We start from the raw sequence: 20,554 nt of genomic DNA, 5'->3' as shown, positions 1-20,554 counted from the left end.
CCCAAAACCGCGTGCAGAGGGTCGTGCGGTTCGTTGCGGAACTGAAAAACTTCATTTCTGTATTTTTTACAACGAAAGACACCTATTAAAACAAAAATTTGGCTTCTTCCAAAATTTTCCGAATTTATTATCAAAATCTGATAGATTTACCCAACCATATAAGTTTATTACATAAAAAGATATGCAACTCTAGTGACCATGAAATGTTGTCCAAAAAGGAGTAAGGCAAAGTAAACTTTTTTTTTAAATGATGGGAATTAGGTTTTATTTGAATTATTTCTATTCAGTTGATCATTTTTCAAAATTTTTGTGTACTTATTTGTCTTCTAATAAAATAAAGTGAGGTTTTTTAAATAAAATAACAAGTATTCATAAAATAATAATTTATTGTATTATTTGTAACAAAATAGCATTTATTTTATTATTAAAAGTTAAATGCAATATCTTACTATTCGAGATGCGATGTTCCTTGCTTTCAAAATGTGTGGAGTAAATGAAATGGTAAGGCTATTCGCGGCACTAGCGTGTATTTAGCGGCTATCTAATATTTTTAGCGACTTTTTTTTAAAAAGCTCCTCTAACATCAGGTATAAACCAAATTAAAACATTTTTTACGAAGATTACGAATTTACTGTCGGAGCTGTTGATAAATTGATAGTTATTTCCTGTGATTGACTTATTTCACTGATCCACAGATTGGCCATACCTTTAATGGAGCTTTTTGGTTAACCCTGTGATTCCGTTCATTCACTGAACCTCAGAAAATCTGAGAAAAGCTCCAAAAAACTTAGCTCATATTCTGTTCGCGGTAATCGTCTATTTCAAATAATCTTAACGTGAGATTCACACTAGACACACGATGATAACCTTACCAAAAAAAATAAGGTTTAAATATTATTTTATATTTTATCTTTGTTTACGAGATTAAAAATCATTTATTAAGATATAAGTAGAAATTTCTTCAGTACTTTGGTACCTTATTCAGTACTTTCATAAATTATTGCAAACATCTGCGATAAACAATCGGATAAAATACTTACTATTCGACTTATGCTATCTTCTAAGTTTTTCTTTCAATCAAATAATATAAATGCAATGTTTTTTCAGAATGTTTTCGTAGCGTTACAAAAACTGAAAGTTATTACTTAAATGTAAGAAGAAACGTCTTCGTCACTTTTATTCTTTTTTACTTCAACCGGTTTAATGTCCATCGAAGTTCCACCAAAAGTTTTCCGCCGAAGCATCATTTGTATTTCTTCCAAAGTTTTATTTTTCGTTTCCGGTAAGTAAACAATTCCAAATATAACTCCCAAAATACAACAACACGCGAATAACGTAAATGGAACATACATACCATAAGTACTATCCAAATGTTGAAATACTTTTGCAACAATAGCACATAGAAGAGAAAGGTACACATCCATTAACGCTAATGCTTTCGCTTTAACATTTGTTGGAAATAATTCCGTTAGCATCGCAGCCGGTATAACACTCATACCCATATTGAAGGTTACAATATAACTGCATAACGAGACTATTGGTATCCAAAAATAATTGGATACATCCATACCATCTTGTTTTACATAAAAATATATTGCCGTAATACCTAAAGTAATTGCACAGCCCGCAGAAGATAAAGAGTATAAAATTTTTCTACCTAATTTATCAAGAATTAAGGACGAAAAACAAACTGTAATCATTTGTAATGAATTGAAAATAATCACTGCTGTTGTTGCGGAAATATATTCATTTTTCGCTGCGAAAATGTATTGATTATAGAATATAACAGCGGCTATGCCGGATAATTGTTGCGATGTCCGTAATCCAATGCATATTAACAATGCTCGAAAATTTCCAGGCTCAACGAATAAATCTTTATACGACCCACGTTCAGACATTTGCCGTTTCACAGCATTTTTAATATCTTCTAATTCTTGTGTGATATTTGCTGAGTTTCCACCTCTTAGATATTGTAAACTCTCTTTAGCAGCTTTAGTGTCTTCTTTCATTAACAAATAATAAGGTGATTCTGGTAAGAAAATGCATAAAATTAATTGAACCAAAGGCACACTTGCGCCTATAAAAGCCATTGTTTGTATCGAAACGAATGGTCCGACACTATTAACAATTAATCCAGAAAATAGAAGGATCACCGAAATAAAACTTGCTAAAAATCCTCGGATACGACAGCTTGCAATCTCACCCACATACACTAACACGGCAGTGTAAGTGATACCATCCGCAATGCCAGCAATACAGCGGCCAATAATCAGTATGGAATATTCGTGAGCGAAACCAATACAAAGCCATGATATGAAATATAATGGTATGGTTAACATTGTTGATATTTTGCGCCCATAACGATCCACTAAATCTGCGGCTAATGGTGCTGCGAATACTGATGTTACAGCTGGCGCCACTGCTAACCATGATCCTTCCGCATCGCTTATTGGAATGTAGGAATCTTCGGCTAGTAATTTTGGTAAAGTTGGGGATGGCCAGCTATAATGGATACCGCATGAGAATACACTTAACGTAGCTATAAGAAGAAAAAAATTTTTTATTTGTTGCATTTTTAATAAAAATAAGTTAAAATTACTTACAAAACCAAAATTAAAACAAATAATATTAATAATGTCTAGATAAAACCGCTACTAATAGAATTCGTTTGAAATTTCAAGAGGATATTGATTTTAGACTGTAAGTGTCATTTAAAAAAGGATATTTTCTAATTCATCCTCTAAAAGTTTAAAATAAGGAATTAATGTTTATATGAAAATATATACACCTATAGAAAGTTACATTATCACCAACTTACATGGGCTGAATTTTATTTAAAACAACTGAAAACAAACAATTGATTGAGTTAATTGTTGAAATACCATATAAAGACAGTGTTGATGATGCAATCGTTTGTTTTTTGACGTCACGTAAATAAAAAAAGATATCCACTTTTAAATAGCCACACACACATAACTGATATTCCCATATTAATACATACTATAAAATTTGTACCCAATTAGCGCCCTCGTGGTGATGTTTACAAAAACATGTTTTTGACGAAAGTCTTTTATTTTTTTATGAGGAACATTTTTTACATTTAAACTTTTCTTATATCTCTAACGGTTTACAAGTTGGATCCTACGGACCCAAGACCTCACTTTTTACGCCCTGAGTTATCGTGTTGACAGACAGACGGGCAGATAACCGGAAATGGACTAAATAGGTGATTCTATGAACACCTATACCAAAAGTTTTTTTGTAGCATCAATATTTTTAAGCGTTACAAACTTGGGACTAAACTTAATTTACTATGTATATCATCAATGATCTGTTTATATTTCACATTCACAACTGCATAAAAATTTATTTTGTTTTAACGTTCAAACGAGTAATATTGTTAGACAATTTTGTGTTAATTTTATGAAAAAAATTTTTTTAAATGGCAAAGTGGTAATTTGTTCAAAATATACTGTTTTAACTTTATTTAGTTAGTTTTAACTTTATTTAATAGTATAATCTTATTTTAAATACGCGCCAGAATATTATGTTGCATATTAAAACATGCGTATTATGACCATGCTTCGGCATTTATTATCCTTGTCAATCTACTTTGAGACGTGGTTCTCCCTCTGTTAACAATTCCAGTAGTGTATTTTCAAAGGACAGTTCAATGTATAATTTACACAAAGATATTTACTATTATTTTATCTATGAATTTACAATACAGAATTTACACACTTTTTTATTAAGTTATCTAATAAAAAACCGTAGAACCATACAGTATATCAACAAATTTGACAAGCCACATACTATGACGTCCGTTTTAAAATTTGAATTTGTCTCATTGAATTTGTACTTTTATTAATTAATTATAAGTAATTAAAAACATATTAATTACTAAAATAATGGTTTAGTTGAAATGTCCAACCAATAAAGTTACGGAAAAAAAATATTTGAACCAAATTTAAATTACATGAATATTCCCTCTTGTTGACACAACTTTTCAACACAGAAAGTATATTAATCACGCAGTCTAGTATTACTATGTCTATGGATCAAAACCACTCAACTTAGTTCATATATAAATAGATGGCAGTAATTCAAATTAGCGTCACTTCAATAGTTTAAAAATTTATAATATTAAATCTTTTATTGATAAATTAGAATAATAAAGATTAAATATAAATAAAAGTATGAATGAAATTAGTGTGCGAATGGTATAAAAAATTAAAATATATGACAGTTATAATACATTATTATGAAAATGAAATGAAGATATGAATAAGGAAATTATGAAGGTTTATGTGATATAAAATGAAATATGTAATAGGGTATTATCTTTAGTCAAAAATAAATTATGAAATTTGAAAAAAGTTAAAATTTATGTAAAAATATGCTTAAATATTGTGATTTCGAGTTATAAAAGTACATTTTTCTTTTAAAATATTAAAATTAAAAATCGTAATTTTTAAATCTATATCACGTGACCTAAAACGCGAGCAAACCCTGCTGTGATGTCATATCGGTATGAGCCATAGACTATCAGTTAGTTCAGTGTAGACAGCTGAGTATAATATATCCATAGATAATAAGTATATATCTGTCTATGAATATATCTGTCAAACTTATTTGTGTTATTTTGTATAATGATACCGATATTACGTCATCAAATTGAATGCCCGCGTTTTTGACAGTTTAAAATTTAATTTAAGTTTTTGACAAGAAAGCGTGGCTTTTTATTAGTAAAATCAACATTTTGAAGTACTTTTTCAAAAATAGTAGAATACTCTATTATGAAAAAAGTGTGAGAAAATTTATATCTTAAATGTTTATTGTTAAAAATTAATAACGAAGAAAACTTGACATATTATGAGAAAACTTTATTAGAAAACCTATTCAATTAAAATTTTCATCTACTAAATATCAAATGATATTTGAAATCAGTAATTTTTGTAATTAAATCTAAATAAATAATAATTCTATGCAAAGAATCTTAAAAAATTTAGACTAATTATAATAAAAATCTTAATATCAATAAAAATAAAATAAATACCAAAACCCAAAGACGTTTACACGGGACAGTTATTAGTAGTATTATTTTCACAATCAGAAAGCGCTTGCGTGTAGACATTTCAAATCAAAATTATAAAGAAATTGTATGAGATTATAAATGAATAAAAACATCTATAAAATAAAAAGTAACTTTTTTTTGGAAATTATTACCAAAAAAAAAAAAAAACATTTGGTTTTAATTTTAAAAGAATTATTTACATTAAGAATATACTTGTAAAATAATGACCTACCGGTAATTGTTGATAATAATTCACGAAATATTTTCGTTTTAATAGGTCCCTCCACATTTTTTAATTCTGTTATTTTAAAAGTCATGTTAAGACTTTCAAAATAAGTAATTAATTGTTATAAAAATGAATTTCATAAACAAAACATTCAAATATGTACACCCTCGCTCTAGAAATAATACCTATATCTTAAGCGAAATAAATATTTAATTGACAAATATTTTAAACGACAGGAAAGCTTTTTTTTTGTTATCTATAAATTGCCAGTTATAATTATAATATGTTAATTGTGACTTAAAGTAGTCCGACCATCACGTGACTAGTCAACTAAGCAATTTGTATGACGTAAATGTAATAAAATGCTCTAAAAATATCGTAAGCTCGGGAATTTTTACGATGTAAATATAATAAAATGCTCTAAAATTATCGTAAAAGCGTCAAAAACCAAAGTTTGTTATGTTTTCTTTTTGGAAAGCGCCGTAAGGTTAAATTTTTTTTGCATAAACAGAATCTGTGATAAATTTTCTTCATGATGAAAACTTTTTGAACCTCAATCACCGATTATTTTTGTAAAATTAACATTATTGTGAGTTCTTCCCTTATGTACTGTGTTAAAAATCACAATTTTAAAATGAAATAATTCAATATTTTACCCCGCAAGAGGCTTCAAAACTGTGTTAAATGTGACCAAGGGACTTTGAACTATCATTTACTGTAAAAAAATGAACATTCACCGTACTTACTCAAACAGCCGGACTACCTTAAGTGAACCATCATACACACACACAAAACCATTTTATTTACATTTCTCTAAAAAATATTTCGTTTTTGGTGATAATTTTTTATTTATTTGTGACATATGAATACAAATTTTTATTTACTTTATTTAAAAAAACATTTTTAGGTGGGTAATGCAAATAGATGTCTATTTGCCAAATTTTATTTTTAATTCAGTTCAAATATTTGAAAATACAAATCGAAAAAGCAAAAATGTGATTCTTTTTTTTTTTAAATATATTTATTATACTGTATTTTCAACAGATAATGTTATTTATACAGTAAGCTTAATAAAATAGAGTAATTGCATTAATACATATTGGTTATATTTGATTTGTGAGCCCTGTGTCTTGAATGAAGTTGAGCATGAGTACTTTCTTAGTGTTTTCGGTATTATCGGATAGGATGTCTTTGATGTGACCTATTATGTTATTTTTAGTTCGTTGGTTATTGAACTTTTTACAGGTTAATAAGATGTGTTCTGTGGTGACAGGTTCTTTGCAGATTGGGCATATTGGAATTGGCTCTTTTTTGATCAGGTGTTGATGTGTGAGTTTCGTATGTCCAAGTCTCAGTCGCGTTAGTATCACTTGCTCTTGTCGGCCGAGTTGGGTTGAGGTTTTCCATAGGTTTGCGTCACTTTTTATTTTCCTTAGATTCTTTGTTTCGTTAAAAATACATAATATTTGCAGGCATATAAATTTTTATCTTTGGTCTTGATAATTTCAGCTAAAACTCGAAGTGTTCTCATCGCAATAGGAAATGCAAGGAAAAAAAGTGCAGTGTTTGTCCTAGCACACGGTGTCACGTTTTTCTTAGGAAAACTATTTATATATTCGTTAGAGAGTCCTATTTTTCTTCTCCAATTTGATTGCCATTTCTGAGTTGTATATGATTTTTCGTTTTCGAGACATAAGCATATTTGTAACTGGAAACAGTATAATTTTAGTTAAATCGTACATTAAAATTACAAAGTCAAAAACGTATACAATTCCATTTATTCGATTTTTGTTTAAAATACGACACATTTTGTAAGATCAATTTTTAGAAATTTTTACTTTCTTTAAATTATCCGTACAAAATAGACCACTCTGTAGAAATAGACAAAGCTTCTGTGCGACCAATACAGCCCCTTTTCTATAAGTCTGTAGAAATACACTCGCTTTATCTCTCTCATATATACCCGGAACACTCAGTCCTTTCTCTATGATTTCGAGTTATTTTTTAAATTGAAGTAGCGCACCTTCACTTTTGTATCACGCAAATACCCATTGTATTGCTTTGGCGACATTTTGACGCCACATAAAAGAACATAGCTTATATCAGTCTAGATTTAGTACGTCTGTGAAATACTCTTATTTGGCGGCTAATTTGAATTTTCCACATAAATTTTGTAAACAAACGACATAAATTTTGTAATTTATTTATTGATTTAAAAAATGAGTTCAATTAAAACCTCTTTTGTGCCAATTTGTGCAAATAATCCTGAAAAAATATACTTAGTTGTCCCACAAAATGTAATTTCCCGTAAAATGTGCCTTCAAGCTCTTAAGGAAGTTCCCTCACCAGTAATAGAAAAAAATAAATTAGTAGAAAATGATCCAAATTTTTAGTATGTTGTAGTTAACGATACATATTATTAAATCAAAAAAAATTTGGGTATCTTATCGATCAATTAAGAGAGTTTTTATTAATTAAAAATACACTAAATAACATACCATCCTCATATCAAGCTATGTTATTTAGTGTATTTTTAATTAATTAATTACTCTCTTAATTGATCGATAAGATACCCAAATTTTTTTTTTTGATTTAATAATATGTATCGTTAACTACAACATACTAAAAATTTGGATCATTTTCTACTAATTTATTTTTTTCTATTACTGGTGAGGGAACTTCCTTAAGAGTAGAAAAAAAAGAGGAAATAATTGATACTTCGGCGAAGATAATTTTAATGTAATTGTATTTTTTTGGCTCACAACTCTATGAGTAACTTTTCAAGCAATCAGACAGGCAGGGCACAGCGCTAAGAAAATATTTAACCAACGAAAAAATTTAAATCAGCATTTACGAATTCATTCTGGAATAAAACCTTTTTCATATGATATTTGTAATAAAAATTTACTCATTTAAATGATGTAATTAAGCATAAGAGAATTCATAGTGGAGAAAAACCTTTTTCATGCGATGTTTGTGATAAAACATTTACACAGAAAGTTTGTTCAGTTCAACATAAACGAATTCATACCGGCGAACGCCAATATTCATGTAATTTTTGTGATAAAGCATTTGCTCAGTATAGCGCTTTACAATTACATAAACTAACTCATACTAAAGAAAAGCATTTCTCGTGTGATTTCTGTGATAGAACATTTATTTGAAAAGATATCCCAATTAGACATAAACGAAGTGATATAGAGGATTTTTTTAAATCTTCAGCTGCTGTTTAAAATGTTAACTGAACGTCTCAGCTGTTTAGCATTACCGCAGCTTCAGATTTTTCCTAGAGTGAGCAATCGAATACGACCCCCAAAATATACTGCGCCAATTTATTAAAGGAACAAAATTTTACCTTAATTTAAAAAAGCTGTATCTCAACGAAAAATCATCGAATTCGGAACCTCAATAGCTAATTTGAAAACTTGTACTTTCTAATTTTGGAATATATTGCTCAAAAATTTTTATCACCCCTTGCCGCGTTGCACGAAGCTTGAAAGGTAGCCATAAAAAAATTTCCGTACCCGTTTTTGGGTCCAAGATATACGCTTTCCAATCAAAATTGACACTTAAGAATTTAAAATCCTCTATGTTTTGAAAAAATCATTACACTGAAATTTTTTCCATCTCATTCGAAAACTTCCTTCTTTTTAAGCCCTGGCATATTTTATTCAATTCGGTTCTCTGCTATTTATTGGACTAGTTTTTGAATGCAGCAACAATAAAGTGACCGCCTCTATTGGCCAAAACAAAATGTGCTCTTTTTGCTGCGTTCTCCATTACTTTTTCGAGCATCACGGGCCGAATTACAGGTAATATATGCCTTGATCTCACTAATGCCTAAGATTTGCTGGGTACACTTTTTTTTTATAGTCAAGTTATAGTCAATGTCACTTCTTATTGACATCAGACGTTTAGGAAATTTTCGTTGCAGAAACGGAATTGTTTGATTTGCAATGTGGCATGGCGTACCGTCTTGCTTAAATCGGTTACTATGCACGTTGAAGATGATCTTCCACTGTCCAACTTGACTCAAAACCGATATTATTATAATTATTTTCAATATTACCTACCCCTAGTCACCAGGAGCTAATTTGGTAACTTACTAACCATCCTTCTCTGGCAATAATTGAAAACTCGATCTCCAAGTAACAAGTTGCAACACCAGAGAGTTGGGTTGGTTGCGTCCCAACACGACATTGGAGTTGATCGGATTCTGTTTGACCCAAGTGAAATTAAACCAATTTATAAAATAAATAAATAAAACTTAAAAACTGATGTGTGAAAATGAAATTTTATATTAACTTTGAAAATGAATACATTCTGGTTTTTATTATTGTTTTGCTATAATTGGGACGCTGTTTTTTTTACAAATAATAAAGTTTATATTTTTCACAAAATTTAACAGATTGAATGTTTTCTTTTTTGAATAATAAATTTGACTATTTTCAAAAAAACAAAAAATAATTATTTTAATAAAATTAATAATTAATTATTGTGCTATGGTTTTTTTATTTGTTCTGTATATTTTTATTAATTAAAAAAAATGTTTTTCAATAAAAAAATTATATTAAAAAATAATATAATAATAAATAATTAAGAATCAGAGCAATTTTCACTGATAAATTACAAATTTATTAGTATAAGATAATACATAATAATAGTACATAAAAGTAAAGAGAGTGGGGGGTCAGAGTGGGCGTGGGCGGTAAGAAGCGACAAGAAAATTGTTTTTTTTTTTTTGTTTTGTTTGCGATTTTAACTCAAACAATGTATTCCGAGATGTTTGAAATTGTTATAACACTCGGTATGTTTTGTATGAGTGGTGAGCGCGCGTCCCTAAACAAACACTCCACTCCAGCCATTATGAAAGAAAAAGAGGTGCACAATTTGCTGTGTTTTCTTTTTTTTTAAATTGCATGTGCTCCCTCTTTATCGTATCATTATTAATATTATTTTATTGGCGATCAGTTGCACGTAATTTCTCCTCAACTGCTTCTTGACTTGCTTCAGATAAATCCGTTGCTTGGATATACTTTTGCACACCAACAAGCGATTTTTTCAGGGCATCAAAAGAGCTGAAACAAAATTATATTTTTTTAATATAAGTTATTTTAAAAATTTTACATGAGCATAATTTTTTATGTTAACATGATCTACTCTAATTAGTACGAGATCTGGTAACGCTTTCGGGAATTTCCTGGTAACGCTTTCGAGAGTTTACCTTAGGATGGCTGAATTTCTTATATTTCTTTCCTAATTGAAATTAGGAAGAAGTACGTCTTGCATTTGAGAACGATTGCGTTACTTAACAATGGATTTACGCTGGTAAAGCAATCAAATTTCTGTCTGGCAAATTAAAATTGCATTATTTAACTATAAAATTTTTTAACATCATACTAAAACAATTCAAAAATACGTTTTTTAACTCCCGAACCAAAAAAAGGGAAGTTACAAGTTTGACCCCGCTATATTTGTGTGTCTGCCAGTCTGTGGCATCGTAGCGGCTAAATGAATGAATCGATTTTGATTTTTTGTTATGTTTGAAAGGTAATTTAATGGAGAGTGTTCTTAGTTACGTTTTAAGTGCGAATGTAGGGTTCCGTACCCGGAACAACTAAAGAAGAAGGCTCCCTTGGAGAAGGCTCTAAGCGAAAGTTAATTTAATGGAATCTTCTTAGGTATGTTTCAAATGTAAGTTTAGGGTTTCGTACCCGAAACATGTGTCGCGGATTTTTTAACTTTTGTAAATTTCACTTGATTTAATTATTATATTAATATAATAACCGTCTGGCAATTATAATTTACATAACTAAAAAATCATGCAAAATAATTTGATAAAAAATTGTATTGAATTGATTTTAAACTAAGCAATTTTTGCAACTTTTTTTTCGGTAATGCACACTAGTAAACGCAATCGAACTCAGATGTCAGACATGATTCATCCAAACTAATTTCAAACACAAAATAATTAAAAATCATTCCGTTTTGAAATCAACTTTTTTGTGGCCTTGTTATCTCTTATACTATATTATTAAAATTGAAATTTTAATAAGAGGCAAAGTTCTAAGAAAATTTTAAATAGAAAACTTGAAAAATTACAAATTTTGGGGGCGGTTTGGAAAAGTTCCACAAAAGCCACTTTCCTGGTCATATAAACCGTGAGAGCTTTTGATCAGAATGATCCACAGAACATTTGAGGGTGGGTTAGAAAAAGTTACACAGAAAGCCATTTTTCTATCTAATCTTACGTGGGAGAATTTAGATAATTTATTATTCATTTAGAGAAAAAAATGTGTTAGGTAAGAGGATAAATTATAATAAATTGTATTTTATATAATTTTGCTTATTATAAAAATAAATAAAACTTTGCCACTATTTATTATCAATTGAGAAATTTATAACAATAAAACTACTATCTGAATCAAGCTTCTCTTGTTGTGTTTCCTAGGCTAAATTTTCGATTGTAAATTTGAATAAATAAATAAATGAAAATCATAAATAGAAAGATTACATTGAAATTCACTTTCACAATTAATTTTTAGTGAGTTTTGCCAAAAATATGATGTTATTATAATTTCGATTATAAAATAATAACAAAGTGCCAAAAAAAAGTTGAACATGTAATAAAATGTTTACAAACTATAAATTTAGCTTTTAATCTTTATATCTAAAGTGGTTTTTAAAGAGGAACTGTAATTATTAAGTACCAATAAGAAAATTAGCCTAAATTATACAAATACGAATTTAACGATTTTACGAATTTAGATCAAATACTACTTTAACGATCTTGAAATTTGAGAAGAAAAAAAAAAATTTATGTTTCTTCTGTGTTACTTCGCGGTAGTGAGAATTTAAAAAAGCTATCTTCTTACGTTTTTTAATAAAAATAAATCTCTGTATATTCTGATAACAATTTGCAATCAATCATTTCAAAATGCCAGACATATAAATTTGCATTGTGTTTATTTTTGCTGCTTTGATATAAACATTTAATCACACCTATTGTGATAGTTGTTGAATTAAATTTTTGTACATAATGCGCGGATTTTATAATGAAATTAGTAATGACAATTAATTATTTACAATCGTGACTAATAAAATAAATTAATTACGTATTTCAGTCAATGACAATGTCAATATCAAAAGTTTATTGTTTTTATTTTTCTTTTTTTTTTTAGATAAAAATTCTAAATTTGGAATATCAGTATTTTTTTAAATTAATTTTTTTTTATTGCACACTTTTTTGCTTGAAAAATATTTGTAATATTTTGAAAAAGTTTTTCATATAAGCCTGCCCCCCCCACCCCCCGCCAGAGTATATTATAATTATGATTCCGAAAAATGATGGGTTATTTGTGGTTAAATTATTTATTAAGGATGTACGAGCACCAAGACAATTTTAAATAAAAAGCTTGATTTTTTTATATGAAGTTGGACTAAGTATAAATCAATTATGAAAACTTTAGGGGAGGGGGGGGGGGGCGTTGTCCGATTATTTAAATAAATAAATGACTTCCAAAGTAGGCATATTTAACATTGATTTTATGGTAAAACGGTAGATGGATGATGTTTGCGTAGATTTATCCAAAACTAGTAGGTGAAAATTTAAAAAAAAAAACTAGTCAAAGTTAAAACCCAAAATAAATTATTGAAAACTAAAAAAAAAACCGTCGTGTCTGACTAATTAAGGATGTATGAGCACGGAAGTGGGGGAAAAAAATTTATATTTTCAATTTTAATGGTGAATAGGGTATTATCGTTAGTCAAAAATATATTATGAAATTTGAAAAAAGTTAAAATTTATGTAAAAATATACTTAAATATTTTGATTTCGAGTCATAAAAGCACTTTTAGTGACCTAAAACGCGGGCAAGCTCTGCTGTGATGTCATAGCGGTATGAGTCATTGACCATCAATTAGTTCAGTGTAGACAGTTGGGTATAATATATCCATAGATAATAAGTATTTATATTTATTATAATCAGATGTCTATGAATATATCTCAAACTTCTGATACCCATATTACGTCATCAAATTGGATGCCCGCGTTTTTGACAGTTTAAAAAGGGTTTAAAATTTAATTTAAGTTTCTGGCAAGAAAGCGTGTGTATTTTTCCGAAATAAATTTTTGGTGGCTTTTTGTTAGCAAAATCAACATTTTGTGGAATACCCTATTGTGTTATAACTTGACAATATAAAACGAAAAGCAAGAATAAAATTTTTCGATATCTAGAGTAATTTTCGAAATATCGAAAATTTTGTTTAATTATTTAGCTTCCAATATTTCGAAAACCAAGGCAGATATCGAATTTTATTCTTATTTCCCGTCCACATTCATTAAGTTTACACACATTAACAAAATTCATCATCAGAGTTGAAAATAAAACACATAGAATTTCAACCCTAAATCTAAAACTGCCTTGGTGCTCGTACTACCTTAAGCACAGAATATCAAATTTTGACCGTTCTAAAATGTTTGTTGAAATGATACACTTGGCTCTAATACTATAAAGTGAATGAATGAACATTTATAAAAATGTAAATGCATATAAAAATAATGAACATATAAAATTAAAATTTTTAATTATAAAATTATTGAAGCATGCAATCAAACATTTAGACTTATAGGCTGGACTGGATGAATTAATAAAAATAAAAGTAGAATATAATACATATAGACATACCTAGAGTATAACATCTTCTTCTTAACTTTGGCAGTATCTGGACACCATGACATTAAGAATAATTTTTGCTTCTTACTGGATTCTGAAGTACCTTGACATTGATGCATATATTCAAAATCATATAAACCATAACGGCATTCACCGGCACCGCCAACCTAACATGCAAACAATTTTATCATTTTTAATATTATGTATCATTCATTTATAAAACATTTAGTATTTTTGATAATAATCAACCCGAAAGAGGTTATATATCCAGTTGCGAGAGGAAAAAACACGTTTTTTATGAGTTTATTTTGGGAGGTTCTTCAAAAAAGGTGCCTGATGGTAAACCAAACATCTTTTCAAACCATATCTCTGGTTTTGATTATCCAAAATGAAAAATCCAGAAAATTTCTTTAGTTGATATGCGAATAAAGTTATTTATCGAAGGAATAGTCAAAATTTTAATTTTTGACAAAATGGCAGCTTGTGATCTAAAACATCGAAAGAATTTTCAGAAATATTATTCTTTCGATTAATAATCTGGAGACAACATCTAAGAAAATTGTGTAAAAATTCAAAGCCGATCGGCCGAACCGTTTCTGAGAAATCTTTAAAAACGGTGCTATAAGTCAAAAATTAGAGGTTAAGTCTTTTTCCTTCTCGTTTACTGGAGTATTACACCTGAGAACATTTCATTTTTATTCAAAGAGCATGCAAAATGTCATCCAAACAAACGGAGATTAATTTTTTAAAAGCTCCGAATCAAAAAAGAGGAATGCCTATGGCACCGTAGACCTAAACGAATGAACCGATTTTAATTTTTGGTTTGTTTTGAAAGGTAATTTAATGGAGTGTTCTTTGCTATGTTTCATGAAAATTGGAAAACAATAACTGGGTATGTAAAGATGTAAAAAACTCAGTGAAGCGTTTATGAGCTAATCAAATAAAATCCATAAAAAAAGTTTTGAGGAATCAATTTTCAGCAACCGAGAATTCATTTTAATGTCTTCATTTGGTGATAAATACGCGTAATCCGAATTTGCGCAAGAACAGAAAGTGTGCATAACTCTTGGGAGCCAAATAAATGCAAAATTTCGAGAGGATGTGCAGTTTTTTTACAAATTACAAAAAAAAAAGACTATTCATAAAATAAAAAAAAAAGTTCTAACTGAAGTAATTGTGCATATTTTTGCTTTTCTTATCGACTTTCTAGCTTGACCGAAATATGCCAACTTTTGGTGCATTTTTTGTTTCAATCAAATGAAAAAGGTTCCATCTTGTAGACCTTTAGAGATAGAGAAGAAAAGTTTAAATACAAAAGTTATTTCTTTTATGAAAATAAACAACTTTTGTTTAAAATATTTTTTCGTCAACACCACTGTTTATCCGACGAAAAAAGTTGAATGGCACTTTTTATTTTCGAAAGAGGATTTAGGGATAAGGTATCTCGAAAAATTAGTCATATTTGATCGAATTTCAACAAATTCTGAAAGTATTATGTAAAATTCTACATAATTCCTTTGCATAATTGAAGAAATAATTACCCAATTGATCATATGGAAGAGTCAACGTCTTTGTCTTGACTCACACAATGATAAGATGAAATGATGATTCATGTTTATTGTGAATAAAAATTACCTGTAAGTCTTTCAAAAATTGATCATATTCCGCCGATCGTTCACCAATTGCTTCAACATCAATTTGTTTCTCATCTCGGATAAAAAATACTACATATCGATGTTTTTTATCTTTTTTAATTTCTTCGTATGTCGTCTTGCATGCGTCAGATACAGTTACTCCTGACGCCTGAAATAATTACAAATAAAAATAAATTAAAGAATTTTATAACAAAACCGCATGTAAAGGAAAAGACAAAACTGTCAAATTACAACAAGAAATAACTACATGAAAATATGGAAAACCGTTAAATTACTAACCATAATTAATGTTTCAAATAATAAAAATGAAAAATTTTGAAAACTGTCACAAAACACAGCCAAATAAAATCCACACGGTATTACTATGGGCGAGGCTATTTGGTTATGACGTTATGACTCACTAATATCATAACCAACAAGAATCAGTTGACCAGACTTGACCGGTTCAATAAAATTTAACGGTTATATACTTCACGGATAAAAAATTTCTACACGCAAACAAATTTCAAAGCGATTATTCATTACAAAAAAAAATTCCAATTTTTAAAATTCACACTAATTTCACTAAGCAAAATGGCGTCATCACCGGCTTACTTATCTCTGTGTCTAAAAATGGGAGTACATTATATTTTACAATGGGAACGCGATTTATTTGAATTGAAATTTTTACATATTAATAATTTTTCAAACTTACCATTTTTTAAATACTATGAAAAATTATTGAATAAATACTTAAATTGTAAAAAAAACAACTTGACGGCGAACAGCACTTAGCACACACACCTCGCGGCACACAATTCTTTGATTCACAATCTGTGGGGTTGCTTCTACAAATATGCCTATTGCACATGCGTCAATTTTGCTTTCGTATTAATACATCGACTCCTAATTTGAGAAATTGAAGTTAATTTTATAAATCTATAAATATAATTTTATTAACGTCTTTGGCTTCCACTAAATATTCTTTAATTCGACTATTTGATTCTTTTTATACAATAATCAACATATAAATATATATTTTGTTTCTATTTTAATCACGTTTTAGTTTGGTTCTACATTCATATGCGGATGTATTTCATATTTATATTAAAATAGAAAAATGATTATTTTCAGAATTGATATGCTATATATCGTGTAATTTAATTCAATTTTTATCATATAAATATACTTAAATTGTCTTTTTAAATTGTTATTTTTATATAAATATATAAATTTCGATAAGTTAAATTTTTAACCAATAAGAACACAGTATTTAGGAAATGCCCATTTATGGTCAAATTATGTTTAGAAACATGGCGATCAAATTATAGCGCGTATTTTAAATTAACAACAATGTTCTTTTATTTAATAAAATTTAATTGAACTATATAAGTTTTTGCGCCGTATTGCGTCAAAATTTGATTTCGTGTTTAATGTTATGTTTTTGAAAACAAAAATAGATTTGTTCTATTTTTAAAAGTTATATTTGCATTTTGCATTAAACTTTTTTTCATTTATGATTTTGTTACTACTTTTATTTACAATAGGTCTCACGTAAAATCAATATTACGCCAAATTTTTTTACAAATCGCATCACATCGTGCTAATGACCATATAGTAATTTATATTATTAAATTGTTTGTATTTTTTTGTAGTTGTTGCCATTAATGTTACCCTTAGAAGTTGAATATTTCAAAATAGAAATCTCGACCCGAATTCTTGGATTACCCTAGGTCATCCAAGAATCATTTTCTTCCAAATCAAGTCCTAACTTTGAAACCTGTGCGACTCGATGTGAGTAAATTCAATCTCAGTTAGTCATGTCTTGATTGGAAATTACTTTTCGATTAAAAACTACAAAATTTTAATTATTTATTTTTCTCCCTGATATTTGGTCCATAATGACTTTATTATTTAAGAGAGAAAGTTATGAACGTCATTGTTTCTTGATTAATCATAGTCTTTTGGGGTTTCCAAATTTGCAATATCTTATCTTTCAGAAAATTCGTTAAAAACAAGAAAAAATTTGATTTCATAATTAAGTAGAGGTGTTGGTCGTCTTTGAGTATGTCAATACAAGTGAGCAGATTTTACCTCTTACGACTTTATACTTTAGACTACCACGCTATAGACTTCACTTTCTCTGCCCTCACTTGTCTCCCCATTTGTTCACAATTTCGTGTGTTATAAATTTTTTGGTACCAAATTCTAATTTTTTAGAAAATAAAATATAGCCCATATTATTTGCTAATAATGTAATATTCAATAGGTGAAAGAATTTTTAAAATCGGTTAAGTAGTGGATTCTAAAATAATAATAATAAGTGGATTTTCATATAAACTTTCATCCCCCTGCCTTTCTTAATCGGGGGTCTGCTTTTTTAAATTCGAATTACAGAGTATTAATAGCACATATTTTAAATGTTAACATTTTTTTCGAGTTACAAAGTCTAAATAATTCAGAATACCGCGTATTTAAGGGGTCAGCGGAAGGTTATGGCCTTTTTTTTTTTATTTATTGAGGATTATGACTTAACGAGGTTCGAGCTATCGAGGTTCCACCGTATTAAGATTATTTTGAACGCTTTCAACGAAATATGAAATACAGGTAATCAATTTGAAAAATAAGATAATAAATTCACTTGAACCTTAGGTGTTTTCACACGCAAGCAATCTGGAAAAAAAGGCATTTCTATATTACAATTTAAATACTGTATTTACAAAAATATAGTAGATTGGATAAATTTTGTATTTTACTTTCGAATTCTTCCAAAAAAATTTAAATCCAAAAATTCTTCTCAATTGTTTTTACATACTCAACTTCGATAAGTTTCAACTGTAATTATAGCAAGTGCAAAAAACCTTGACGTCGGTAATAGGTATGAAAGAAAGAAGTTTATATGACCATAAATGGAATGAAAAATGGTATCAGTATCATCAAAATTAAATTTGATAGCCTAGCCGCACCTAGCTAGCAGCTAGGTGGAAAGCAATTTTTTGAAGGTAAAATTACTAACGTAATCTACATTTAATAAATCAATAAAATTTTATGAATCACTCATATATCAATTACCTAGAAATTAAAATTAATGGAAATATATAAAAAGTCTATGACAAAGTATGCGCAATTATTTCAAGCATTGTATTTTTATTCGCATATTTTTCCAAATTTGGTATAAAAAATTTATATTATATGGATTTTAAGGTAGTTCACATGTATGTTTATTTTTCTTAAGGATGCACGAGAATTGTAGATAATCGGAAATAAAAGATAATGTATGGATTATAATAAAACATGATTATAAGTCCGTTTAAGGCAGTGCGAGCACTTATTTTCAGCTTTGACGATGAATTTTGTTATAACTTCATGAATGTAGACGTAAATTATGAATAAAATTTTTTGATATCTTCCTTGGTTTTCAAAATATCGAAAGGTATGGCACGCCATTTTACTATTTAATGTCCGAAAAAAAATGATCGTAATAATAATACATTATTATTATGTTATCATCATAATAATAATCATTTTCATTATGTACATAATTTTAATTCAATCATTTTTATTATGTACATAATTTTAATTCAATCATTTTTATTATGTACATAATTTTAATTCAATCATTTTTATTATGTACATAATTTTAATTCATATTAAATAGTAAAACGGCCTGCCATATATTTCCATTATGTACATAATTTTAATTCAATCATTTTTATTATGTACATAATTTTAATTCTCTATTTCCATTATGTACATAATTTTAATTCAATCATTTTATTATGTACATAATTTTAATTCTCTATTTCCATTATGTACATAATTTTAATTCAATCATTTTTATTATGTACATAATTTTAATTCTCTATTTCCATTATGTACATAATTTTAATTCAATGATTTTTTTTTAATCTAATTCAAATAAAATTAACTGATTTATTATTATGCATCATCATAATAATAATACATTTTTATTATGATGATAACATAATAAAAATGTATTATTATTATGTATCATCATAATAATAATACATTATTATTATGATGATACATAATAATAATACATTTTTATTATGTTATCATCATAATTTTAATTCTCATCTCTCTTTTCTCATCTTATCTTATATCAATCTCTCTTTTACTAAGATTTATTTTACAAAATATAAAATATAAAATTTCTGATTGAAAAAAAATAATTAATTAATTTTCTTCTCGATAAAAATTAGCCTATTAAATAGTAAAATGGCGTGCCATAGAAAGGTAAATAATTTTAAGAAATTTAGAAAATTACTCGCAAATAACGAAAAATTTTATTCATACTTTTGGTCTTATATTGTGAAGTTATAACGTCATAATTCACCATTCAAATTGAATATATATATATTATAGTATTTTAATTTGCGTCCCCACTACCGTGCTTATATCTCCTTAATTAGTCGGGCACAACGGTTTTTTTGTTTTTTTTTTTAAATAATTTATTAAGGTTTTTATTTTAATTAAAATAGTTTTTTTTTTAAATTTCCATCGACTAGTTTTGGACAAATCTATGAAAATATGTCATCTATTTACCGTTTTACCATAAAACTAATGTTAAATATGTCTATTTTTGAAGTCATTTATTTATTTAAATAATCGGACAATCCCTCCGAAAGTTTTCAGAATTGATTTAGTATTAGTTCAATTTCATATTTAAAAAAAAATGAAGCTTTTTATTTTGAATTGCCTTGGTTCTCGTACATCCTTAATATATAACATAATAATATCTCGGCTCACAGATGAAAATCAGTTGGTGAATAATCAATCATTCCCTATTTTTCTATCCTAAAAAGAGGGCATTTTTTTTCATATTATTATATTCGAAGTATATCTTATCCAATAAAACAAATGAAAACAAACAATTGACTGAGTTAATTGTTGAAATACCATGCATAGTCAGTGTTGATTTCTT

At 28.0% G+C, this 20,554-nt stretch overlaps 2 protein-coding genes across 2 annotated transcripts; both read right to left on the bottom strand.

The window, feature by feature from the left end:
- Positions 1-443: 443 nt before the first annotated feature.
- LOC123291894 (facilitated trehalose transporter Tret1-like) lies at positions 444-5,477 on the bottom strand. The gene is made up of 2 exons (XM_044872340.1): positions 5,307-5,477; positions 444-2,539 (listed from the first exon to the last, which is right to left on the bottom strand). The coding sequence occupies exons 1-2, from the start codon at positions 5,389-5,391 to the stop codon at positions 1,146-1,148; spliced, it is 1,479 nt and encodes a 492-aa protein (XP_044728275.1). The 5' UTR covers positions 5,392-5,477; the 3' UTR covers positions 444-1,145.
- Positions 5,478-9,912: 4,435 nt separating this feature from the next.
- On the bottom strand, positions 9,913-16,473 carry LOC123291919 (cofilin/actin-depolymerizing factor homolog). Its single transcript, XM_044872381.1, has 4 exons — positions 16,325-16,473; positions 15,611-15,778; positions 13,988-14,142; positions 9,913-10,378 (listed from the first exon to the last, which is right to left on the bottom strand). Exons 1-4 carry the CDS (start codon positions 16,325-16,327, stop codon positions 10,258-10,260), a joined length of 447 nt encoding a protein of 148 aa, XP_044728316.1. The 5' UTR covers positions 16,328-16,473; the 3' UTR covers positions 9,913-10,257.
- Between the last annotated feature and the right edge of the window lie 4,081 nt (positions 16,474-20,554).

Source organism: Chrysoperla carnea, chromosome 2, assembly GCF_905475395.1.
Source record: "Chrysoperla carnea chromosome 2, inChrCarn1.1, whole genome shotgun sequence".
In the NCBI taxonomy this organism is placed as follows: domain Eukaryota; kingdom Metazoa; phylum Arthropoda; class Insecta; order Neuroptera; family Chrysopidae; genus Chrysoperla; species Chrysoperla carnea.
Note: the sequence above shows the minus strand (reverse complement) of the source record. Positions and strands in the feature narration are given on the sequence as shown.